This window comes from Manduca sexta, unplaced genomic scaffold, assembly GCF_014839805.1.
Source record: "Manduca sexta isolate Smith_Timp_Sample1 unplaced genomic scaffold, JHU_Msex_v1.0 HiC_scaffold_2090, whole genome shotgun sequence".
Taxonomy (NCBI): domain Eukaryota; kingdom Metazoa; phylum Arthropoda; class Insecta; order Lepidoptera; family Sphingidae; genus Manduca; species Manduca sexta.
In genome coordinates, this window is record NW_023593020.1 from 1 (window position 1) to 27,792 (window position 27,792).

Below are 27,792 nucleotides of genomic sequence, written 5' to 3' on the forward strand. Positions count from 1 at the left end.
CCGTATTTATATAATAATAATAATATCAGCCCTGTATTATATACTTGCCCACTGCTGAGCACGGGCCTCCTCTACTAATGAGAGGGATTAGGCCTTAGTCCACCACGATGGCCTAGTGCGGATTGGTAGACTTCTCAGGTATGCAGGTTTCCTCGCGATGTTTTCCTTCACCGTTAAAGCGAACGATAATTTCACAAAGAATACACACATGATTTTTTAGAAAAGTCAGAGGTGTGTGCCCTTGGGATTTGAACCTGCGGACATTCGTCTCGGCAGACCGTTCAATACAAAACTAGGCTATCGTCGCTTTCGTACAATCGTAAACCGTGAACCGTATTTATGCATATAAGTAATTATCTACATGTTGCGCCGGGTGCCGTTTTGCAAAATTTTACTCTGCCATTGCAGTGGGGTTAGTTAGTGTGCTAATATAAAAACCTTTTGGAAAACGCTAACCTTAGACTTTTTATATTAAGGTATATAACAAATAAAATGTGTTACTTTAAAATATCCATAACTCTTTCGAGACTTAATCGTTACATATTATAAAACAAAGACCTCCGCCACGTCTGTCTGACTATGATAAACACAAAATGACCCAACGATTTCGATGAAATTTGGTACGAGACAGTTTGAGATGAGAAGTATTTATGCTTTTTTATTCCGATTATTCAACTAGTTATGGACTCGTCTCGTCTGCATTTATTTATCTATTTAACACTTTACATACAGAGAAATATATAGGCGGATCTAAACACATTCACAAACTTTGGCATTCATAATATTAATAGGATAGAAATATTGTCATGATGGCAAGTTTTTATTTTTTTATTGCACTTCATACAAAACATGTAAAGGCGGTCATAATGCCAGAGGCATTTCCTACCAGTCAACCTGAGGTGGTGCAGAGAGAACATAGTAGGTGCACGTCAATAAAACTGTACATTGAGTGTAGTACCTAAAAAGTAAAAAAAATAAATAAAATATAATAATATATACTTATGTATATATCATAAATAAAATAATTTATTAAATATGTCTATGATAAATGTATAATTGCAAATACATAGATAATATCAAAGGTCATAAATTAAAATTAACGATGATTCCGCCAATTCACCTGCAAGTTTTATTCATATTTTATAAATAAGATTAATTTGATCACTTTATCATCATTTTTAAATGATAAAACTGGCAATTGAAGGTTAAATTCATTAATTTATTGTTGTCATCGACTTATCGATTATCTATATTATACGCTAGTAAGAGCTGTAGCGAATAATGTTGATTCTGTGGTTCCTGCAAATGTCAGGTAGACGTATCAGCTGTCAAATGCGACGGTTGACGTTTAAAAAGAGAGAGCCCTCCTCTCCTCGTGCCCCTATAGGTTTCTTTTTAATCATTGGTGTCCGTGTGTGATTGTTAATTAAATAAATATAAATTTATTTAATTGACGATCTGGTGAGAGTCGCCGGAGACCGATGGATGAGGGCGGCCCAGAACCGATCCCTGTGGCGCTCAATGGGGCTTATGTCCAGCAGTGGACGATTCTCGGCTGAAATGATGATGAAATTTAAATTCAAATAAAAGTGTGCTTAATTAAAAGAACCGTGATACTACAAGGGCGTCTTCAAATTTGTCGCGCGACTGCAGCGCTGCGGTCGCGCTGCCTCCGCACGGCCCTTAGCGGCAAATTTAAGCCGTTCTTAGGTATTTATATTAACTTTGTTTGTGTTGCGGCAATTTTTATGGATATGCAAAGAAGATCGGCACGAAGCGGCTAATTTGAAGGCGACCTAAATTGATCCGCCTTGCAAATTCTTGTTTCCTTTTCTAAATTGATCCGTCTTCCAAATCCTATTTTACTCTTCCTTATTGTTGATGGCGTAAAACCTAAGTTTGATTATACTTTATCATTAATATAAATACCTTAATAATATCAGCCCTGTATTATATACTGTCCCACAGCTGGGCACGGGCCTTCTCTACTACTGAGAAGGATTAGGCCACAGTCCACCATCCCTGGCCTAGTGCGGATTGGTAGACTTCACACACCCTCAAAATTCCTATAGAGAACTTCTCATGTATACCGGTTTCCTCGCAGAGTTTTCCTTCACCATTAAAGCGAGCGATAATTCCAAAAGAATACACATGTATTTTTAGAAAAGTCAGACGTGTGCCCTTGTGTTTTGGCCCTGCGGACATTCGTCTCAGCAGTCCGTTCGACACCTAACAAGACTATTGCCGCTCATAATACTTCAAAAATACCTAACTTTTATTCTATTCATACAACATGGTACCCCGGATAAGATGCGCATGCGATATTGATAAACTTAACAGGTGGTGCCTTATCTCCCCTACACTGGAACGTCAAACATACGTACTACACAGTACACTGTAACTAGCCAAATACAAGATTTAATTTAAAACGGAGCACTAACCGTATTTTTAGGAGCGATCTACTTGAAATTTAGAATAGAACATAAAAAATACATCACATGTCTACAGTATGTTATCTTAAATTTGGTAGTTAAAAATTAAGTAACGTGGACGATTTGTAATTTTACAATAAAAATGCCACTAAATTTGTTCATTCCGTGCATCTCCTAAAGTACACTTATTATTTTGAAACTTCTATTAAATAGACAATTTAATAAAGAATATTTATATAATTTTTTCAAAGACCTAAAATTGTTTTATCAAGACATTAATCGTAAATATTTGCATATTCCCGCCGAAGTCGTGCGGCGAAAATCTATGGAACGAATGGTCAAGGCCATTTGCTGGGCAGAGGGTGTTAACTGCGTTGCTGTATTTAATTATTATTATGTCCTTCAAGATTCCAAGAATCAATAAGGTGTTATTGTTTTAATAACAGACAGGAAAAGATTTTAACTACTCTTAAATTACCAACGTTAAGCATATACCTAGAGAATAGTACCTATCGCTTCAACCAATGCATAACACAGTAATAAAAATAAAAACTACTAGCGGTCATCCAGTGGTCAAATGTGACAGTCGAATTTATTATATTTGTTAGACAAATACATAAAAAATATTTTTCTGCACTACTCTATGTGAACTTTAAATATGCGAAATGTCACACAGCGCGCGCGCATGCGCTTAAAAAAGGGTACAAAGTTTTTTCGTCACATATTTATATCACATATAAATTATTTTAATTTATGGCGAAATATATACTTATATAGGTATATATTTCGCCATACACAAATAATAATTGTACCTAATACTTTAATTTGGTACATATATATATTCATTAAAAAAAGCAGCGATAGCCTAGTTGGGTGTGGAACGGACTGCCGAGACGAATGTCCGCAGGTTCAAATCCCAAGGGCACACACCTCTGACTTTTCTAAAATCATGTGTGTATTCTTTGTGAATTTATCGTTCGCTTTAACGGTGAAGGAAAACATCGTAAGGAAACCTGCACATCTAAGAAGTTCTCGTTAGGAATTTCGAAGGTGTGTGAAGTCTAATACCAACCTAGGCCAGCGTGGTGGACTAAGGCCTAATCCCTCTCAGTAGTAGAGGAGGCCCGTGCTCAGCAGTGGGCAAGTATATAATACAGGGCTGATATTATTATTATTATTTATTATTATATATTCATTACTCATGTCGAAGATTATGTTGACACAATCTACTTCTTTTCCTAGAAAAATATAAACTGGGACCTTTATTTTAGAATTGTACTTTCACGCAGGTAGACCCATAATCGAAATGTAGTATTATTTTAATATCAATTTTTTTTCCTAATTAGTCCGCCCTAATTGATGACCTAGGATAAAAAGCTTTTCTTTGCAGAAGGTTTATTGAATTTTCTGCATTAAAACGACAAACGTACGAACATGAGAACTGTGTCATGTCTTCTGTAAATTGAGATTATGGATGCACAAAAAATAATTTAGTTTCATCTACAAGCTACAACTAATTTTTTATTGTATTTGCATTTATCACAGATGCCTAAACATTTGACTGAATACTTTGAACTGAATACTTGAACTGAATACTTTAATGTATACAAATACATTAGGATCTATTTAAATTGTTTTACAATTCATTTGCACATCCTGAATGGCTGATTAATAATATTTACACAAAAGTTTGACAATATTTAACTCATTTGCGAGCAGTATAAGTCCTCTTTTTTTATACAGGCTCGTAAAAGTGACTGCAGTTTACCCGATTGCGAGTAGAGGGGAGTCCCCGTTTAGATATAGTGTCTACTGCTCAGAGACAGTTATGCCCCACCAGATACAGTTATATTGGCCTGTTCAAAATCAGATACACACAGGCTGATCCTGGAATGCCCCAAACTTACAATGGCCACTATGGCACAACCCAATTTGTGTCTGCAAGTTTTGTTTTACAAGAATTTAGACTTTTTATTTTATTATTTGTGTATGTAGAATTTATTACAATATTTACTTTAACCACATTATCAAATTATTTATTTATACATCGCACAAAAATATTTCTACTTAACTTATTGTCAATTTTATTTAGTTAGTAATAAAGCCACAATCACTAGCATGCAATAACAATGTGATAATAAATGTGTGTATTACTGCATGCCTTATAATTTAATAATATTTTTAATAAATTTCAGCACAGCAAGAACTATAATTAAAATGATTTCAATATTTTAAAGCATGCCCTTGTCGTCCAATTTAGGAAATTCAACTTTTAATTTTAGTGCACCATACTTTTCAGTTGTAACATATAATATGCTAATGAAGCACAATAATTCAGTTGTTAGTATGAAACAAAGTAGTTTATATAGCAAACTATTTAAGCTTTATCAGCTTTAAGAACTATAGGCCACTTTCATGCTGATGTAACTGAACATACCAGGTAATGTCAAGAATTTTATACTTTTCCTCTGGATGTATAATGATATAGGTTTATGGTAAATAGTAACAGGTGGTAATAATAATTTATATCAATGCATATCATTTACTATACATATTAGTAATAAAACAGAAAAGACAAACTTCAAAAGTTCCACCATGCATGGAATATTCAAAATTTTTAGATTAAGTGCCTAACTTTAATTAAACATAATTTTTGTATATTTTTTGTTACTTCACTTAGCTGGGGATAAAGTGAAAATCAGACAATTTCAAAGCTATATGCATTATGCAATCAAAATTAAAAATATTCAATTGAATCAAATCATAGAGTGAAAAATGATTCCTGACCATTATAAAAAAATTACAACAAATAGATAAACATTCCTCAGGTTTTTGTATTCCTCCTTTGGAATTGGTTTACAATTCCATCCCAAAGTGGTCCTATTTGTTACATTCCGTGCTCAGAAATAGATCCAGTAGAATATGCAGTCATAATTTCAGATTATTAAAGGATAAGACAAATTTTGGCCATTAACATTATATTTAGTATTAATTATTTTTACCAATAACCATAGATTGTTGCATATGAGTAAAAAATCTATTTCGCTGTAATGTACAACTAATTGAGAGAATACAATATTGTATGCAAATATACAAAGTATTTTAGGAGAAATATAGCAATTTAAAAGAAAATTTAATTATTTTAGAGTTCAAATGTTTTGCAAGCAATATATTAATTATAAGATTTATTTTTTGGAAACTTTTTACATAAATATAGGAGTATAAAAAAAAATTGGTATATAATCTTTGAAATAATAGTGAGAATAGAATTATAAATTACCTTTGTAATTCCCATACAAATATTTCATTAAAATGTAAAATGTACATTAATTATAGAACAAGCAATTTTAATAAATATTTTATAACAATTTGGTTATGCTTGAATTTTGTATTTCAGCTAAGTAATACATACATAATATCACACCTCTCATCCAATAAGGTAGATAGACTATGGATTGCCACCTGACTGTGGCATTTCTAACACTTCATCAATGTTTATCTGTCTTTGCAAGCATTTTCCCCATGCAAATTAATTTTGATTTTATTAATATTATAATTGTACTTTTGTTTTTTATAATATATATTAAATTAATGCTTTGTATTATTAATAGATTATACTAAGAATGTGATATTAAAACTAAGATTAAATATGAATGTATTGTGGGTAAGATTTCTAGACTAGGTAAGTTGCTTATCTCTGCACCACATTAAGGTTGACTGGTAGAAAATGCCTTTGGCATTAATTCTGCATATATACTTCTCTATATATTAATGTTTGTTATTTTATTTGATATTTTCAGGTTCTAACTTAATGATTCAAATAACTTAGTAAAATGCTTAAAAGCTTTATTTGCTTGAAAATAGTTAAGTATACAGAAGATTTTTTATGGAGATGCTTTTTATTAAATCCATTTATATTGTCTAGACTCTAGGTTATAGAAATTTATAACAATGGTCTTCATAACTTAATCTTCCTTTCTTATCTATAGGCATTCAATGACAAAGTAACTGTCCATAGAAAGGTAGTTAGTTTTAAAATAATCTATGAAAGAATATCTACTGTTCTATTTTCAAATCAAACATTATTCTGTAAGGCACATTAATTCTGTGAAAGTTTACGTGCTGAAAATACGCACAACTATAAATATGCAGTTCGCAAATCTATTTATATCACAACAACAACGGACTTACCTGAGGAGTATGACCAGCATCACAAACAGAGCGACGAGAGCTCCGATCATTATGAAAATATTTGGCAAATCTGCCAAAGTAAGACCCGTCGAACCCATCTTGAACAACTTTTGTTACGAACTATCACAAAATACTTTTAAAGCACTTGTAACTTGAAGTGATGGGGGTACGCATCGGTCCACACGGTATATTCCAGATTTTCGTCTCGACCTTGCCAAATGATACAATTTGCGAGCCCAGAAAAGGCTTTATCACACTTATTTCACCACACCTTTCGTGTTTTATTGCAACATAGTGTCTTTCCTTGTAACTTTAAAATAAATATATAGCAAGGTAGGACGATAACGTGTGTAATAAAATTATAATTTCGTCATACGTTCACAACAAAAACAATAATTCATTGATCGCACAAAACGAATGAAAGACGTGTTCTCGTACGCGAGTATTTGACAGGAATGAATGACATTTGTTATCGGAGGACGATTTGAATGAAGGAAAGAGCTATACTGACGTGTCGATACGTGGAAAAGAGAGAGCTATTCAGTGTTTCCTTTATATGTACGAAAGAGATAAACATAATCCATATGATATCGTTTTAAAAAGTTATGTTCCGTATATAACAAAGATTTATATTTTTAGCATTAAAGGCATCCTTTTGTATTATTTTTTGTATATGGAAATGTTTACTTATAAGAAATAAAGTAAAATAATAATTTAGTTAAGTTTTCTGTGACGACATTATCATGCCATCTGGTATGACTATATCAAGTGCTGATGTTACAAAATAGCTCCATGTATGATGGACAGGAGTACTTAAGATTATTTTTTTTTGCACTATGATTCATACCGTTGCGGTAGGCGAATGAGGCTTTAAGTCTATTGTGATACAAGTAGATCCAGGTTCGATGATCGATCTTAGCTCTGAGATATATATTTTTAAGTGTAATATGTTTTGACCGTTGGTATTATTTTTGCTAGGTGAGTTTGCTAATGTGTAAACAAGCAAACGACCATCTTAGGAACTACAACGACTCTGGGAAGAAAAATAAACTAAAGTTCGGGGAGGGAGGAAGATTCTCAGAATGGTAAGAAGGGGAATATATAGACAAGGGTTACACGAGTCTGTGGCAGTTATAACTAGCAAGGGAAGCAAAAAAGTTCAGGAGGATTCTCAAATGGTAAGTAGGTATATAAAGGTTACACGAGGGTAGTAGTTTAACTAGCGGAAGGCACTATGGCAGGCCTCGGTTGTATGTGCCAAGTCCCTGTATTAGTATCAGGCCTTGGGTGATTGCCTGGTTCCATTTTGAAAAGAGACCAGTTTCTTGCCAATCCTTCTCTGGAGAGAACTGGTTTCCGAACTGAAGGAGTTAATATTAACGGAATCTGAATAATGTATAACGCTTTAAAAGTTTAAGTAAATAAATTATTTCATTTCATATATAGTCTTAGGATGTTTCATGGTTTCTAAATTTCGGGAGCCAGTGTGAAGTCGGAACTGGAATTATATATGCCTTTTTAGTATCCGTTTCACTTGCTATCGAAAGCCATTTTATAATATGAACAAATAACTTTTGATCCCGTTTTTGCGTGGATAAAATAAGTCCTTACATCTTCCGAAATAAAAATAATAAATTCTATATAAATTGCCTCGGTGGCATATATCTACCGGTTACGATTCATCTTATAACACAGGTTATAGGTACTTATTCAAAATGGCCGAAAAGATAGGTATTTGATGAAATAAAATACGGATTGTGCTAGTTGAAATACGTCCGGAAAATGCAATAGAAAAATACTTAGTAATTAAAATATTTTTGTACAACAATTTCAATTTGATATTATTAAAATGCATAATTTATGAAAGTTTTTGTAATTTTCAATATGTCTGCTATAAGTTATTATGCGCATAACATAATGACTAATCGTCATCGCCATCGTCACTTAATATGTCTGATTATTTTAATAAATTTCACAGCGGAATTTTGTGAATTATAAAAACGAAAAATATCCTTTGGCCAAACTACTGTTTACATTGCGTTGATATTATGCAAAACGTCTTATAATACTATGTACTATATGAGAAAAAAGTCTTATAAAATTTGCGCCTCTCTGTATAAGTAATATAGGTATATCGCATTTTCGGTGGCAGCCTGCATAGTTCTGAAGCAGGAGCTCCCGGAATCTATAACTTGGACGGGAATTGGGTACCTTAGGGGCTGGCTAACGGAGCAATCAAGAGCTTGCGTCGGGCAGAAAAGAAAAACATTACCCTCTTTCGACAATCGGGTAAAAAGGCTTCGGCAAACCTATTTCCCACAGTCCCGTAATAATTAGGTCGCCAATAAGTCGCAGATAGATACGGTTAACAGTACAGCTCTACTATAGAGCTATAACTTAGTAATCACCCCTGAATTGTACATTGCTTACTGAGCACGAAACTCTTCTACTACTAAGAGTGTTTAGGCTTTATTCCTCCACGCCGGCCTGGTGCGGGTTGGCTGGTTTACCTTTGAAATTCTTATGGAGAATTCGCAGGTGTGTAGGCTTTTTTAAGCTGTTTTCCCTTTATCGTTAAAACGAACGATAATTTATAAATAACGAGCTTTTGCTCGCGGCTTCGCCCGCGCGATGGAGGTTTCGGGATAATTTGTTTTTCCGACTGACTTGATATGTATCATGAAGTATGTTATGACCAAATTACACAAATTCATTATAAATTGTATCCTATGTGTTATTTTGATGTATCGCCAATTTTACTGTTAAGTTTCATCAAAATCAGTTCAGTAGTTTTTCGTGAAAGAGGAACTAATATACATACATCCATCCTTAGAAACTTTCGCGTTTATAATGTTTAAATAAACACGTAACTTGGGAAAGTCAAAGGTTTTAAAGTGCCTTGGGCTTTGAACCGACGACGAACCTATATGAACAGTAATTAAAATATCTTATGGTACTCCCATTTTCACGATAGAATTACCATTAATATAGACCTACTAATTTACTTTATATCCAAACATCGCATTTGTAATAATTATGACTCAAATAAAAAGAGGCGATAGCCTAGTTGGTTTTGGAACGGTCTGCCATGCTGAAACGAATGTCCGCAGGTTTAAAACCCAAGGGCACACACCTCTGACTTTATCAAAATGATGTGTGTATTTTTTGTGAATTATCGCTTGCTTTAACGGTGAAGGAAAACATCGTGAGGAAACCTACACACCTGAGAAGTTCTTTATAGGAATATCAAAGGTGTATGAAGTCTATCAATCAGCACTAGGCCAGCGTCGTGGACTAAGGCCTAATCCCTCTCGGTGGTAGAGGAGGCACGTGCCCAACAGTGGGACAGTATATAATACAGGACTGATTTTATTATCTATTTATTCATTATGACTCAAATAAGGACCAAAAAAATCATTCAACCATTCATTCGGGATATTATAGATTACTAAAATACTTCAAACATAAAGGAACGTAAACGCCCCAACATAAATCGTTTGAGTCATAACCTTTGCCCTTACCTAACGAGGCAAAACCATTTATGAATACATAAAAATACGTATGCCGGAGTACTTAACATCGATTTTAAATTGCGGCGACTTATCAACATGCATGAAAGCTCGGCGAATGTGGTATAGACTAGGAGCAGATGATATATTTCCTCATGAGGAAATTATTGTGAAACATAATGTAACGATTTACTAATAATGTGTCACTTTTTTAATGCTTAGCATGACGAGACGACCGCTTATAAACAGTAGAAACACCGAGACCTTGAATTACAAAGTTTGTTTGGTATTCCACTGCGCTCGCCATCCTGAGACAGATGTTAAGGCAGTCTTCTAATGTCCAGTAGTTAAACTTGGCTACAATGTCGTTCAAACCGGAACACAACAGTGACTACACGTTGATGCTTGGCGGCAGAAATAGATTTTGTGGTGGTAGGTCCCAGGCGGACTCTCACATATGAGAGACCTACCACCAGTAACATAAAAGTAAGTCATATATACTTATTTTAATTGAATTTGTAAGAAATGATTAACATACAATGCAGCTCATTTTCCGAGAAAATTAATATTCCTTTTCCTAGAATTAAGTATGTACAATATATGAAAATTTAAGCGAAATCAACACAATAGCCACCTTGGATCAACACAGAATCATCATTTATCTCGCGTGAATAATAACTCTATTTAGATCTCACTACGCTTACCATAAGTTGTAGTGCTGGCATGTTCCTGTGCCCATACATACTTGAAAGTGTAAGAATCGAGAGGAATACGTCATATAATCTTATTATTAGTCCATCATAATACTAAATCTTAACCGATTTTATAGTTAAAATGGACCTAATCAAATAAAGCTTTTTGGACTTGGTTTGAGATAAATTATATTCATTGGTTTATTTAAACAAATAAGGCGTAGCTTGCGGTTTGGAAAACTTGCTGGAATCGACTTTATCTAAAAGAATAACGCCTATTTACGTCACAAATTTTATCCATTAAAGTTCGTGTCTTACTCTCGGCCTATATCCTGCCCTACCACCGCGGTTGTCATGTACACAGGCCGACAGAAACTGTAAACAAAACACCGATCGATATTACTGTACTATAGTTAAAAGCATTGCAGCATTCCATACGTGAGCATCGTGTCGGCCATATTTGCGCGCGTCTTTTGACATTAAATTTCGGCGGGAAATGCCCACGCAAATCACCGTTCAGAAACGCGAATGAAGAACTCTGTGGATCGGGACAGTTCGAAATCTAAATTGTGGCACAACGTGACCTCCTGTATGGAGAAATGGTTCGGTGATAAGCGTCTGTGGTTATTTGGCAACAACCTGCCGCTCCTACCGAGAAGGTCAGTCTATCAATCAGCCATACAACTTTATTTCCTATTTGTATTATTCTGCCTGCGTTGATGACGGCCAGAATTGACAGTGGGTAGAAAATGCTGGGGAATGCTATTCACATTCGGTAAAAAAAGCTGGGAATGCAAAACGATTCAGGCATGATTGCGAGTGGCGTATTATAAGTAATACGTAGTTTCTAGAATCTGGACTCTGTGCAATAATTAATGATTATTATTCTACCGACAACTGAATTTTCAATAATGCGTAGTATCTTCAGTATTCATTACTCCAATTAAACTTTATCTCTTGGATAAAAAATATAAACTAAGTATAGCAGGTATACATATATACCTGCCTATATATAATTTATAAGTGTAGGCATAGGTACCTAGTACCTACCTAGGTACCTATGTATACACTTATAGTTAAAAATTAAAATCAGTAATCGATAGCAGTATAACAGTAAAAATGGAATCAACTGCGGGCTATTACAAAAAAATGATAGAAAACTAGCATTTTACTCGCGGTGTCGTTTCTCCGGAAGCCTTTTCCCGTTATTCAAGTAATTGAATCTAAATAAAATATATAATAGTTAGTGAGTAGGTATAACTAATTATAGCTGAGAGATATGACATTGTAAGATTATTTCATATCTCGGATATAATCAGTTAATAATCTTTTCCTTATTTTAATCAAGTTAAAATTGTGTAATTAATTAATTCTCTCGAGCAATTATATTGTATTTTTTTAATGATATTTATTACTCTGTGAAGTTGACAGTATTCCGGCAGTGAGCAAATACAAATTATCCACACTAAAATGATACTGCATTATTTATATTAAATATTTTATCTTCTAGAAGTTGAGTAAACTATCTTGTACTAGGAGTTTCATGCGGCCTCTTCTTCTTCTTGAGCCTTCATCTACCCAATGCTGAGTAAAGACCTCTTCCATATTTCTACACGCGGCGTCACTTACGTGAAAAGCTTTTCTAGCTACAGAATCCCTAAATCACTCTGGCGATTCAAACCGCCATCTGAACGACGTTAGCGCCATCTACTTAAATTTTCAATAAAAATAAATATTTCCTACGGTAGCAAGTTACCGTGATAAAAAAGTAGCCCATATGTTAACCCAAGCCATACTCTATCCGTGTGCCAAATTTCATCCAAATTCGTTTAGCGGTTACTGCGTTTACTTCTAACAAACATTATCACTAACATTCGCATGTGGGTATAATATTAGTAATATTAACTGAAACTTCAGGAAATATTTAGTCTGTTAACAGGAGCGGACCAAGAATAGCTGAGCACAGGGCTATTACTAGTTTGAGGGCCTGCTTGTCACTCAAATAATTGTCATCTTTTCAAGGAACGATTATTGATAATGTACCTGAGTATGTACACAGTATAAAGGAAAAAAAGATAGTAAAATATATGATTTATGTATATGACAGAGAAACAAACAACAATGATATATAGTCTTTAGTGAGGACTGGGGGGCCTAACAATCGACGAGGCCTAGGGCTTCAGACCAAAAAGCCTTTATATAGATTAGCTTCTGTCTAAAAATTAACTTATTCACGAATACACAAAATATATTTTTTTCTCCATTTAAGGAAGTTTTCCGTAAAAAGGTAATCAAAGTTTCTACTAAAGAGACTATTGAACAATAAATTTCCTTATAAGGTCGTGGTAAGTGACCTTGAGTCAGCAGTAAATTGTAAGTAATAAATCGCTGCATGATTTCGAGTATGATAAAACATTATCTATGGGAAGGCCGTTAAAACGCTAGCATGTTTACTAACAAAACTATAAAGTGTGCAATATTACTATACGGAAAACTAGCCACGCTCGTTAGTCCTTCAGTATACTTTTCCGAAATAAAAAGAAGCCCGAATGTTGTTCAGGACATTGGCTACGTATGTGCTTAAATCAGTTGAATGTAATATACTTGTAGTGTTTTTATATCACATACTAAATAAAGTGGCTAGAGCAATATTGTTAGTTGTAGTAAACTTTACCATAAAATTAATTAAGAATAAAATCGCTTATTAATCTCTTGGACTAGATTGTAATTTATTGCTAAAAACCTACTTCTCACAACGAAGGATAGAAAAAACAATGGAGAAGTTTCTGCGTTAAAAACCAAGATGTAAATTATATAACATCTTCCTTATTAATTACACAATACTTAATAATTATGGTGAAAATTGTTGCGGCTTCGATGTCCATCGTACCGGCAGGGGTTTAGCTATTGTAGTGCTTGTCAAAGCAATGTAGCGAGGTCACCCGGACTCTGCAGTTAAGTCCACTTATAAACCATCTCTACCAAAAAAAATATAGAGGACCTTTTTTCGCTTCCGTCCGGGTCCTCGCACCGGTAAAGAGTGTTACGCTGGGCAGGGGATCTACTTTTTTGCACCGGGACCCTTGTTTACCTAGCTCCGCTACCGGAGCGGGAGTACAGCCTTGTGAGGGCTCACTAGTTAAGCAAGTTGATGTCATGGACGATATTCAGTGACATTTTGGATTTCAGGTTTTTGTCACGATACTAATCTAGGACATCGCCAGAATTATGCTGATTTGATCTACTTTCAAAACTAGATATTCTAGCTGTCTATTCATTGAGCGTATCGTCGCTAGTATTAGAGGGCTCTTATACTTGGTGGCAGATAATTAAAAGAAAATAGGGCACAATAATAAATCGTCCAGAAATTGTTTTTGTTGAACAACAAAACTTTTTATGAAAGAAGAATTAGACAAAGTCACGTTTTTTATAAGTCAAACAACAATATTCCTTTGGCGAAAATTAAACGAAATTTGTATTTCTAATTTTAATGTAAATTATGTTTGAGATATAACAAACAAATTTAATACACGTTATTTATAATTAATGGGTGAAATTACAGTGAAAAAGAATGAAGGGAGAAATTAACAGATCTATCATATCGCCTTATGTTGTGACAGCTAGGTATTAAAAATATTTAAATTTCATATAACATATTCTGGTTTTTTACGCCAAAATATACTAGAAAGAAACCCGCTTACCGTGTTTAAATGTATATGTATGAGGTCGTCAGCTAACACAAAGAAAAAGTAAGACAAATGTAGTCGCCAATCTTCTATTCATTTCTTTAACCCGCAGAACGCTAATGATTCTTCTAATATTGTGATTGTTTATAGCTGGGAAAGGTTTCTTATCATCAGGACCTACTTATTCGTGCCTTGTTCTAAGTTATAAAAAACCACTTGCTCGCGTCGGCAGTCAGAACACGAAGCCGACGTCTGTGCTATAAAATGGTCGAAATGTTTTTAGTTGCTTTGTCATACTATTAAATCAGAACAGAAAATAGTTAGCCGAAGTAATCGCTTTAAAAACCCATTTGCTCCCAGATCCCGCGCAAGCAGCCGCGCCATGGAGCGCTACGAGAAACTGGCCAAGCTTGGCGAGGGCTCGTACGGCCTCGTGTACAAGTGCCGAAACAGGGACACTGGGGAAATCGTCGCCGTCAAGAAGTTCGTAGAGAACGAAGACGACCCCCTGATAAGGAAGATCGCGCTCCGGGAGATCAGGATGCTGAAGGTGGGTTGATATCGTGATTAGAGTAGGATGAGATTTTTCACCGTCCTGAGCAGAGGCCGTGACCCTTTAGAGGGTCGTCCTCAGCATAGCCACATTAGGGCTCGCAGTGCCTAAAGCATTCACCCGCAAGACCGGTCTGTTTCTATAAGCCGGCCCTGCCAGGCTAAAAAACGTATGTCCACGTTAATAACAAAAAATGCTTCAGTGGCGTAGTTGTATTGCGTGCGTGGCACGATATCCCTGTATGGTTCTAGGTTCGAATCCTGGGTGTAAAGTGGTTTCGGGATTTTCTGATCAGTTTTAACCCGGAGTCTGGTAATCATGCCTGATGTGACGGTGGGCTCGCACGCTATCACTTTATGGGACGGAACAAAGGGCGAAAAGTGGATGCCCTAGTTGCACCTCTGCTTACACTTCGGGAATAAAGGCGTGATGTGTTTGTGTCCGATTTTTTTTTATCGTCTTTATAGGCAAATGACCAAGCGGTCCGCCTGATAGTAGGCAGCATCCGCCGCTCATGGACTTTGCAATGTCAAAGGCAAAGCTAATACGTTGCCTACCGGGAATCTACCTACCTATTTATCCTTATTACCAACGGGAATGTGAATAATACCTTTTTTTTTGGTTTCGCGGAGAAAGTACCTTATTAGTACCGCCCAGCCTTCGTGGGGGGCGACTGAGCGGTTATGCTAGGGTAACCGTGCCTTACGGCCCGACGTTGAGTCGCCCGGATTTGATGGTGACCTTCGAGCGACCGCCGGGCCGAGTCCCTAACCATATGTATAACTTAACTTTTTTTTTTTTTTTTTTTTTTTTTTTTTTGGTTTCGCGGAGAAAGTCCCTTATTACTACCACCCAGCCTTCGTGGGGGGCGACTGAGCGGTTATGCTGGGGTAACCGTGCCTTACGGCCCGGCGTTGAGCCGCCCGGATTTGATGACGACCTTCGGGCGACCGCCGGGCCGAGTCCCTAACCCTATATACAACTTAAACCTATGCACGGCCTACCAGCTAAAACTCCGCGGTGGCCCTCTTCGGCGCATTAGGGACGGCTGCGAGCTTCCTCTGACGTTAAAGTGTCTAGTCTGCGACCGCAGCCGCTCCCTGCGCGGTGCCGCCTTGCGGCCCGTCTCCTATGGGGGCTCAGAAGCCCCCGCGCACCGAAGGACGCCCTCGGCGTCTACGGCAGCGTGAGGCCAACTACACACACTGCCGTCCAACCCGGGGTTAACCGACAAATGTGCAAAGATGCACAGAAATGCACTAGGGCGGACAGCCCCTGCTGCCCGCCGACAACCCCTTCGTGGCCCCTATTAATCGCCTCTTACGACAGGCAGGGGATACCGTGGTGGAATTCTCCAAACGCCCCCATTCCACAGGGCGGGAGACGCCGGTCAGTCGTCCACCCGGCGCCTCCTTCGTCTCCTCTGACGGCGGGAGGGATCGGCCCGTTCCCGATCCCTCTCGGCACTCTCCTTCTGCGAGAGGACCACCTCGCAGAAGTGGGCCACCGCACGCCAGGCCTCCCGACTGCCGACCATGGAAGCGACCACGGCCGGCAGTGAGAGATCTCCTCCGACGACTGAAACGAGAGCGCTGCGCTCCTCGTCCCAGGCTGGGCAGGACTCCAACGTGTGTTGGGCCGTATCTTGCGGGCAGTTGTCACAATGGTGACACACGGCGCTTACTTCCTTTCGTACTATTTCACACAGGTACTCACCGAAGCAACCATGCCCGGTGAGCACCTGCGTCAGGCGAAATGTCGCCACGCCGTGGCGCCTGTCCAGCCACTGTGCAAAGACAGGACGCACTGCCGCGACGGCCCGAAGCCCCGCTGACGGGGCCTCCAGCCTGAAACGCCACTCCTCCACGGCGGCTCGCCGTAAGGAGGCCCTTTTGGCCTCCACCTCCTTCGGGGCCGGACGCTGCCCATTCCTGAACGCCTCCTCCCTCCAGTGGAAAGTGTCAGAGAGAGATTTGGCGTCCAGATCCCAGGGCAGGAATCCGGCCAAAACACAAGCCGCCTCGTACGAGACCGTGCGGTACGCCCGTATGGCGCGCTGCGCAACGATCCGCTGCGGGCCCCTGCAGGAGGGCGACAGAACGCCGCCCCAGGGCGTCAGCCCAGACCGGGCTGCCATACAGTGCCATGGACCGCACGACCCCGTGGTACAACCTTCGGCAAGGGATACTAGGACCTTCCAGGTTGGGCAGCAGGCTGGAAAGAGCGCCCGCTGCCCGGGACAACTTCGTCCTTAACTTCTCAAAATGGGCGCGGAAATCCCACCGGCTATCCAAAATCAGACCTAAATACTTCATAGTTTTGCCGATGGGAATCCGCACCCCCTCAACCACGATGTGGGCACTCGGCCGGTGGCCCCGCCGAGGCCCGTGGAAACAAATGGCCTCGGTCTTCTCGAGGGCCACCTTCAAACCTAAACGTCTGATCCGACTCACTACGTGGCCGGTGCCCACCGCCGCCAGGATCGCGGCGTCCTGGAAGGTCTTGGACGTGGCAGTGACTAGCGTATCATCCGCATAGCACGTCACGCCGACGCCCCAGAGATTGGCACCACGGAGCACCCAGTCGTACCCGATGTTCCACAAGAGAGGGCCTAGAACCGACCCCTGTGGGACACCGCACGACATCGCTCTACGGTGCCACCCGTCGGCGCTCGGGATACACCACGTACCTGTCAGAAAGGTACGCGTGCACCAGACGCCTGAGATAGGGCGGCACCGCGTGGTACCGCAGTGCTTCATTGATACATGGCCAGGGAGCGAATTAAACGCGTTAGAAATATCTAAAGATACTGCAATCACAGTTTTACCCCTGGCCACTGCTTCCTCCGCCTGCGACTTGACCCGTAGAATCGCGTGGACGGTAGAGCGTCCACCACGAAATCCAAACTGACTGTCGGCCAAGTTGGGACCGACCCTCTCGAGGTGCTCGACAAGGCGCGCGTGTAGAATGCGCTCAAAAAGTTTGGCAACCTCGTCGAGCAGCACGATGGGCCGGTAGGCCGACGGCGACTCTGCGGGTCTCCCTTCCTTCTTAAGCAGGACGAGCTTCCCGGTTTTCCAGCGCGCCGGAAGACGCCCTGTGCCATACAGGCGGAGAAAGGTTGTGGAGCTGCGGCCCCAGGTGCTCGAGGGCTAGCACCCAGGCTTTCCCGGGGATGCCGTCGAGTCCCGGGCGGTGTTCTTGCCCCGCAGCCGAAACACTGCCGCCCGCATTTCCGCGGGCGAAACCTCTGGAATATCCCTTGCCGATAACTCTAACGACGAAGACGCCACTTCCGGTGGCGCCATCGGTGGAGGAGTGGTATCCTCGGTGGCCGGGAACAAGGCTGCGACGACGTTGGCCAGAAGTTCTGGCCGGAGACTCTGCGACAGCGGGGCGCCGCTGGACGAAGCTTATTCATTACTAATTTAGTAGGGCGCTCCCCATGGGTCCACGTCGAGAGTCTCCAAAACTCCCTGCGTGTCGCGACCTTGGCCCTATGCACGGCCACCCGCAGCACTCTCTTCGCTTCCTTGTAGAGGCCGTAAAGCTGCCGCTCTTGGTCTTCGTGTGTGCTACTTCTAGAACGGCGACGGCGATGCCTGGCGTATCGACGGCGCGCCGCCACGCAAGACGCGCGCAATTGCGCTAGCTCCGCCGACCACCAGTACACCTGCCGCCGCGGAGGACGACGGAGGGCTTCGGGGCATGGCGGCGTCGCAAACATCCGACATTGCCACCCCGAACCACTCCGCTCTCCTGCTCGACCCGCACCGGACCCTCCGGCGCGGGGAGCCACGATACTGCCAGAGCGGCCAGCCCTAGGGCCTCCTTATCAAGGCGCCGTAACGCCCACCGCGGGCAGTCCTGATTAAGGGCACTCGGTCCACCACTGTTGGTGCCGGATATTTCGAGGACGCGGAGACGTCGAACCTGATATAACGATGGTCCGACAAAGTCTCCACGCCCACGAGGACTCTCCAGCCCTGGACACGACGTGCGACGGCGGGGCTCCCAAACGACAAATCCACTATGGACCCGCCGTTGTGCCGCACGCACGTGTTCACCGACCCCCTGTTCAGGACGGCCAGGCCGACGGAAATCGCCCATTCCTCCAGGACCCTACCACGAGCGGTGGTCGCCGGCGAACCCCAGACCGCGGATTTCGCGTTGAAGTCGCCGGCGACGATCGCCTGATGAGGTTGGCCCTGTTCAACCAGGGCCCCCAACCGAACGAGAAACGATTCGAACTCGGCCAGGGGTCTGTTGGGGGAGAAATACACTCCTACTACCCACAAGTCCCCAACAGAGCCGCGACGCATCCCTGGCCCTTCTCGACTTTTGCGAAGGGCGGGGAGCCAGCGGCACCCTGGTGATGATGGCCACCGACCCGTCGATGTCTCCGACCCAGTTATCGCGGGCGGGACAAAATACGGTTCGGCGACCACGGCCACGTGCACCGACCACTGCGCCAGGCTCTGGGACAACAGGTCCTGGGCGCGGGCGCAGTGGTTTATGTTCGCCTGGAGGAATCTAAACTCCATTATTGATGGGCGACTTCCTCCACTTCCATCTCGGCCACCACTGGTTGTGGTGGGCTCGCCGCCTGCGACTGGGACGGAACCTCAGCCGCGGCAGCTGGTCTTCTACGCGGGCGACGCAGGGTTTTCTGGGAGGACGCGGAACAATTCTTCCCTCCACCTGGTGCCCGGCGGGTTTGCGAGCTGCGGCACACAAGGCGCAGTTGAACTTGTCTGCGCATTGCCGGGCTTTGTGGCCCGGCTTGCCGCAGCGGTAGCACAAATCACTACGGTCAGTAGAACCGTCGCAGCTCCCTCGCACATGCCCTTTCTCGAGGCAACGGTAGCAACGCATAGGCCGCACCTCGAGGACGGTCACTCGTGCAACGACCCAGCCTATTTTAAGACGGCCCGCTTTTATTTTTTGGGCCGCCTTGGTAGGCACCTTGGCCCAAACGGCACCCATGCCGGATCTGTCTGGGCGGACTTCCCCAACTTTAATCGCCTCCGCAGCGCACCCGCCAATGCTAGATAAGGCCGCCTTAACCGTCTCGGAGGTGGCCGCAAAGTCCAACCCCGAGATCCGCAGCTCCGAGCACTTGGTGGGCCGGGAGACAACTACATCCCCCGAGTCCCCAAAACATTCCCTCAGCCGCGCGGCGAGGGAATCGGCCTTCTGCTCGGACTCAGCCCCGGGCACCTCGTATAGCATGGCACCCGTGGCTGCATATTTAGGCCTGAGTCTGTCGATTTGCAGACCAGACAGGTCCACTCGCCGCTGTGCGTCCGTGAGTACTCCAGCGTACGTCAGTCTTTCTCAACGGCCGCTGGTGTCAATGATATGACTACCGCCGCTGCCTTCGGCGGCCGGAGCTTCGGCTCGGCGCGCTTGGACGACTGTCGCGATGCTGCGGGTTTTGGTGCACCGGACTTGGCCTTCTTCTTCCTTCCCACCTCACTGCGGTCCAGGCCGTATCCATGGACACAGGAGCCGGCGGAAGTGGACTAGGTTCCTGTGGGGCTTGCTGCCCGGGAGGGGCGGGCCTGTTCTTTCCTCTCCCCTTTGTCTTTGTGGAGCTTTGGCGTTCTGTGGTGTCGGCGCCGGAGCGGCGCCCTTCTCGCCTTGAGTACCCTTTTGGCTACACCTTTGGCTACTTTACGCCAGATGGCCCGGCAACTGCAACGCAGGACGGGTTGTTAAAGGGAGTGACCAGTGGTGTCAGCACAGGTGGAGTGGGCTGGACAGCTCTACTGCCCTTCGCTTTGCCCTTGGCCTTGGTGGTGGCGGACTGAGGTTGCCCACCAACAAATCCTTCCTGAACTGGGAGCTCCACTTGCGCGGTTTTTGTTTCATGGGCCAGGGAGGTCTTTGAGCCGGACCCATGAGAGTCGACTCAAGTCTGGCCTGCAAGCGGGCTTCCAGCTGCTCTATGGCGTCTTCAGATGGTCTCGCACACAGAGCCTTCTCGTTCTTTTTCTATACGTCGTCTGAGGGAGGCGTTCTCTTCCATCATCTTGCTCATTGCCGTCTCGAGGCGCGCGCTGTGGTCTCTAAGCGCCTTCGTCTCCTGCTCGAGTCGAGCATTTACCGTCGCCTGCGGTTGGTTGACGTATTGGTTATGGTCTCAGCCACCGAGTTCAGAGCTTTTTGGCTCGTGCCCTTCAAGTTGCCTGATTTGCGCATAATCAGCCGCACGATCTTGCTGCAGTGAGTCAGGTCCTCTCGTAGAATGACTCTCGGTCCGTCTAGCTCTATCGGAGGTATTTCAGGATCTACAGAGGTTTTCAAGTACTCTTGAACCCGTTCTTCCATTTCCTCGTCCCGCTGGATCCGGTGAGCCTGCCGTCTTTGAGTTCTTAGGCTCAGCGCCGTGTCTTGCCTGTTTTTTGAAGGCGGACCGGTGTCTGTGCCGCTTTCCGAGTCGCTGGACGGACGAGATCGCGACCTCACCGAAGATGTTGCACTTCCCGCCCAAAGGCGTCCTCTACGGAGCCTCGTGATAACGCCACTCGTTTCAGGCTCAACGACCGAGGCCGGAACCGCAAATTCAAAATCACCTGCTGAACCTTCACAGGGCTGTACGCCCACATCTCCTCCTATAACTTCTCCTCCTACTATCTTTCTGTTCAGGATTGCTCCCTCCGACCTCCGCCCCTCCAGCCCCGGATTCGGGAACCGGAGTAGGCAATCTCGTCAGTTTTTGGTTGGGTTTTTAAAATATTTGCATCCATGAGATTCCCACGAGTATGGGGAAAGGGTGGTCCGCCCAGGCAGAGCCCCTGTACCTGGGTAAGCCTAGCGTAACCCGCACAGAGTGTCGGTTTGGTACTCTGGCGGGGTCGCACTCGAGACCGAACTACCCATCGGCCATGCATCCTCGCGTGCGCCGCCGCTTGGGATTCGGGGTCATTTTATAGAGGTTTTCTTCCTCGCGGTCCGGGCGGTTAAGCCAAGACCCTCGGTCCGGCAGGAGCGCGAGACATATCCACAGACCTCCACACCGGATTACGATCTACGACGGCGACAATGGGAGAGAGAGTCCCTCCCACTGCCTGCTCGGGGCGGGGTGAGCGCACACCGAGCCCGTCGACACCCCCGGACAGAACCAGGAGCCGCTCGAGGTGGGCCCTCCGGACCAATCGTCAACTAAACGAGACGACGATCGCCGCAACAGGCGACGACCGCCAACCATCTTGTTGTCAGGATATTCGCCGGCGCGCAGATCAGCCTGATCGGTCTGATCGACGCGCCGTTGCCCAGGGTGCACCACGAGGAGGTTTCCTGACCTAGCACCCCATGTATAACTTAACCTGCGCACGGCCTACCAGCTAAAACTCCGCGGTGGCCCTCTTCGGCGCATTTGGGACGGCTGCGGGCTTCCTCTGACGTTGTGTCTGTCTACGACCGCAGCCGTCCCTGCGCGTCTCCTATGGGGAATAATACCTACAGTAAATTGTTATGAAATTTTAATTAGCGTGTTCAAAACAACAGACTCAAGATACTTGGTCCGAAAAATATTCTACAATTGCACAAGTTTTATTCAAACAATAAAACAACGTTCCGCCCTGTGTCACGAAATATCGTCGAAAAATGTAATCAATGCAATACGAGTTATGAAACTTTGTAGAATCGTGTTTTTATTATTCAACCAACTGTAATGTTGACGAATTGTGAGCCAGTTCGAAACAATACAATGTATTTTAAATGGTGTTATATTGATCCGACCGTGTTGAAACTTGTCCTGGGTGAGTCCTGTATGTTTCAAACATTATTCCAAAATATCAGAATATTACTAGCTTAAGTCATTTTCTGAGCCATAAGTTACGTGTTTCAATGCAAAACATACCAATTGCTCTATTGCTCAGTGGAAGTGAGAGTTAAATTATAAATTTAAACAATTTAAATTAAAACCCGCTGAACGATATAGTAATTAATAAATTTATAAAAAATACTGTTTTCGAATAACAAAATTATTTGTTATAAACGTAAATCCTTAGTCTAAAAAAAAAAAAAAAAAAAAAAAAAAATTCGATGAAAGCTCGTCCTTGTTGCTCAACAATAATCATTTATAATGCATGCAATGGCTACTTATATATGGAAAGCGATAGCAATTGTCGACTACAACACTTATCATTATCGTTAATCATTTGCAGTACGCCAAGTCATCGGAACCTTTAGCAGTATAACAAGAATGTTAATTCATTAAGCCTTAGGTCCTTTCGCCCACGGGACTATTTAACCATATTCAGGTTTCGTGCATTCTTCTCCAACAGAACCTGAAGCATCCAAACCTGGTGAACCTGATCGAAGTGTTTCGGCGCAAGCGCAAGCTGCACTTGGTCTTCGAGTACTGCGACCACACCGTGCTACATGAATTGGAGAAGTATCCAGCTGTGAGTACACCTGCAATGATCTTTACCTTAATTTTTAGGAAAGTCATACATTTGAGTGAGGTGGCTGGCGGGATAATGCCCACCGTAGAGTTGCATGTTAGTTTTTTGTTTCTATAGCATTTAATTCCCCTCCCTTCCCCGAAAAATGACATGATAGACGCCACTAGAATAACATATCTCTCTGGCGTTAAAAAAATATCTTATCGCATTCCCTTGCAAAGACTATATTATTATGTTAATTTTAAAATCCCATCTCACCAAAACACAAGTACAAAGTAACTTATGGTCTGTTTGTACAAGACAGTAATTTAATTCGCGTGCCGACCTCGCTATTGGGTCTATTTGTAGTGTGTACCTCTGCCTCATTTACCGAGACCCTGAACTTTGAATGTTTGGCGATTACATTGTTAGACTTTAACGTATTATTGTCTCGGTGTTGTACGCCTATTGGATTAGATAATGAAATAACTCAAATTTGCCGCTGGAGTAGGCTTATAAGGGGCAGTAGTCGAGCTGCCTTCCTACCATGGGCGCTGGGAGGGGGGTATAAGTAGGTGCACGGGCACCTTACTGCCCAGAAATACATCACAAAAAGTATGTCACTGAATAAATCTGCATCAGTGGTAATTATACACCACTGAGGATTATTTATAGTAATTTATTTTCAAAGTCGCAATTTGAATTTGACCATTAATTATTGAAGTTAGTTAAATTATATCACTTCGAGTTTAGGCATTACGGCGTCTTTTTTTTAACGAAATTATCAAATACGAACTTATATCCATTTGCTGAGTTTAAATTGACACGGACAAGCCACGTTTGGGAAAACCTAATGTGTGAGTCAACATTGACTGACGAGCGCCGTATGTGGGGTGATATCTTTAATGTATTGTTTCATTTTGAAGTCTATATTAGTTTTCAATCGGAGACGTAGTTGAATTGCGTGCGCTCTTCAACACCGCTCTGAGGTCCCGGGTTCGAATTTCGAGTCGATGTGATATTATTTTTCTGCTCATTATCAACCCAGAATCTGTAATTAGTACTTGAAATAGCGATTGATCACCCTCTATAACATCTTGCAGTGGAACGCACATGGCGAAAAGGGATATTTTAAGCTTTGCTGCTGCCAACACCTTCAGGAATAAAGGCGTGAAGTGCGGTAGTTTTTAAATTTTGATTACTATGAACTTCTGTTTGGTACTTTTCCCGAGTGAGATACATTGCAACTGACGGTAAATGCATGGATCGTATGTCTACAAGGGAAATTGATGTAATCATCATAATATTGTAACCAGCTGATTTAATAGAATTTGAACACGTAGGTAAACAATTAGAGACTACACTCACTCGAGTAACTGGTCTGCTAATTATTATATACCTAGGCTTTGCTATAAACAGACGATATTTTGTGTCTGAACGAAAAAAAAAACGCAACAGTAACTGGTGGCTAATATGCATAAAGATATTTTATACTATATTTTAAGAAAAGGATTAGAAATACCATTCTGATATGTGGTTCCCATGTTCGTTTTATAATGTGAACATTTCCTTGTGTATTTAAAAAATGAACAAATAAAAATGATGACTAATAACTTGAAATATGTCATTAAAAATATTTGCTGTGTTTGAGGTCAAAAAACGTGATCAAACGGGTATGTTTATTCAAATTAGTGTTTTTGAAATCAATAAATTCATTTCTGTTTTACTAAACAATAGGATTTCAATATTTATTACTTTTTTGTACACGTGCAGTTGAAAAAATATTTCTAGCATTGAGTTTATGTTAAAACTATCTAAATTGTATTACGTTCGAAGCAGTGGTGGAACGTCCTAGGCGCTACTTTTAGAGGGGCACTAAAAAATGTAAACTAGGAACTTTTAAAATTGGAATTTTATCCTTTCATATTTAAGCGCATGTACCGACATTTAGGGGGTGGGATGCTTGGTTGCATAGTGGGTCTTTTGTTTTGTTGAAATGGCGTTTCTTGTTTCGTTTGGTGCGTTGGGGCGACTAATTTTGGATCCAAAACTCACGCTACGGCACTGATTCTAAAATAAGACAAAAACACTGTAAATATATAATTATATACTGAAGTTATATTAGGTATCTACTATCTACTTATTTTACCATTTCTCTATGTGAATTACTCTAAGGCGTCTTTTGGTGCATTTGTTTTGTTTCGTGTACCTACTGAAGTCGAAATTCACTGAGCTCTACTGATTACGTACTTATAATAGTTATTAGGGAATTTAATGAGAATACGTGACACAAATCACAATTATAGGGAAATCATGACTTGATTAAACTACCTGTTTTTGAATCACGAATCAAACTAATGATGTTCAATAATCGCAACTGATTTAATGAAGCAAATATTTTGTAATTTATAAAGCCTATTTATATAACGATGAAACAATATTTATTCATTAAACACAGGAATTTCGAACAAAACAAATTCCTAAAATCTCTTGAGTTTCCTTATGAAAAACACACACGTTCTTATATTTAAATAACCGTTGGGTTTATGTTAATATATTTATTATTTATTTTATGTTCAATTATTCTTATCATTAATAAGATGGTACTTAAAATTCTAAGCAGATACTAACCTATTAATTGACGGATAACTGCTGGCTTCCTATAATTACAGCAGTGGTAGGCAGCGGCTTCGCTGTATGCTTTGTATATCCGATGTTCGTGGGTGACTTACTATCAGATAGGGCGTCAGCTCATCTGCTTTCGAGGGTTACAATTTATTACAATAAAATGTATTAAAATTTACAAATTATTTATTGGTATACCCAAATTACAATAGTTTCGTAATACAAGTTATTACGCAAGATATTGAGCGACCTCCAGATTAACAGAGAACATTTGGACTAGTGTCCTCTTAACTTTTTACGTGACGCGCATGTGATGAGCTGTCGACATATTCAATGATATCAGATCGCTCCAATTAGACCTTCATGTATCTTTATGGAGATCAAGTGACCCATCGATGGACCTTGACTGCACGTAATCTGCATAATGTAGACAGTAATTCTTAGACGTTAATTACACGCTTCAAATGCAACAAAGACATGCCTTTGTGAATTGTATAAAAAAGTAAATAATTCAGTTTATTTAGTTCATGTTAACAACATAATTCTACAATATTTAAGACAACGTTCGCAGGTTCAAAACCCAAGGTACTACCTCTGACTTTTACAAGTTACTTGTTTATTTGGGTTAACAGTGAAGGTAAACATTGTGAGGAAATCTACATACCTGAGATTGACAATTCTCTATAAGAATTTCGAAGGTATGTGAAATCTGAAAACCCGCACTACGCCAGGGTGATAGGCTAAGGTCTAAATACAGCAGTATAGCAGGCCCCGCTCAGCAGTGGTAGGTATGGTACAGCCAATTTTCTTTCGTCAAACTGCCCCTATACCTTGAATAATAGCGATTTCGCTTAGTTTTACGACTTTGTGTCAAATCTGAGTATCACAGCTACAAATTTCAAAACCACTCTTCTCCGATAGCCTAGTTGGTTGTGGAACGGACTGCCGTTGTACGCAGGTTCAAATCCCAAGGGCACACACCTCTGACTTTTCTAAAAAATGATGTTTGTATTCTTTCACCAGTGAAGGAAAACATCGTGAAGAAACCTGCATACCTGAGAAGCTCTCTATAGGAATTTCGAGGGTGTATGAAGTCTTATCAAATCGCACTAGGCCAGCGTGGTGGGCTAAGGCCAAATCCCTCTCAGTGATAGGGGAGGCCCGTGCCCAACAGTGGGCCAGTATATAATACAGTGCTGATATGATTATGACTCTCTTCTCCCAGGGCTGCCCCGAGCTCCTCTCGAAGCAGATCATCTGGCAGACCCTGCAGGGCGTCGCGTACTGTCACCGGCACAACTGCATCCACCGGGACGTGAAGCCCGAGAACATCCTGTTGACAGGCGACGGCGTGGTCAAGCTGTGCGACTTCGGCTTCGCGAGGATGATTAGTGCGTAGTGCTGTTTCTACAGGGTCATTTTGACATTGCATTACTAAATGAAACCACATACTTATCTACTTGGAAATACCAATTAAGTAATAAGTTACTTGAGCCGTACATAGATGTAAATTTAAGTGTAAGTTTTGAACAAAATAAATATTAATAAAATTGATTTTAATTTTACGCGCCCGAATGCCACTACTACTACTCCATGAGAATTCGTCGCAGCGGCATCATACTTTCAGTCAGAAATACACTCACGTACACGCCATATTCGCACTTAACTACAAAATGATAAAAATTAGAAAACTAAAAGCAGGATTTTAGGT

General features: G+C 41.7%; 1 protein-coding gene across 2 annotated transcripts; it reads left to right on the top strand.

The window, feature by feature from the left end:
• Positions 1–11,254: 11,254 nt before the first annotated feature.
• On the top strand, positions 11,255–27,472 carry LOC119191911 (cyclin-dependent kinase-like 1; the record flags this gene model as incomplete). 2 transcript variants are annotated; one of them, XM_037445768.1, is given in 4 exon segments in its annotated part: positions 11,255–11,483; positions 14,871–15,060; positions 23,358–23,477; positions 27,307–27,472. In XM_037445768.1, coding segments are annotated over 4 exon segments (607 nt in total), but the record flags the coding sequence as incomplete, so codon positions are not given.
• Positions 27,473–27,792: the final 320 nt, after the last annotated feature.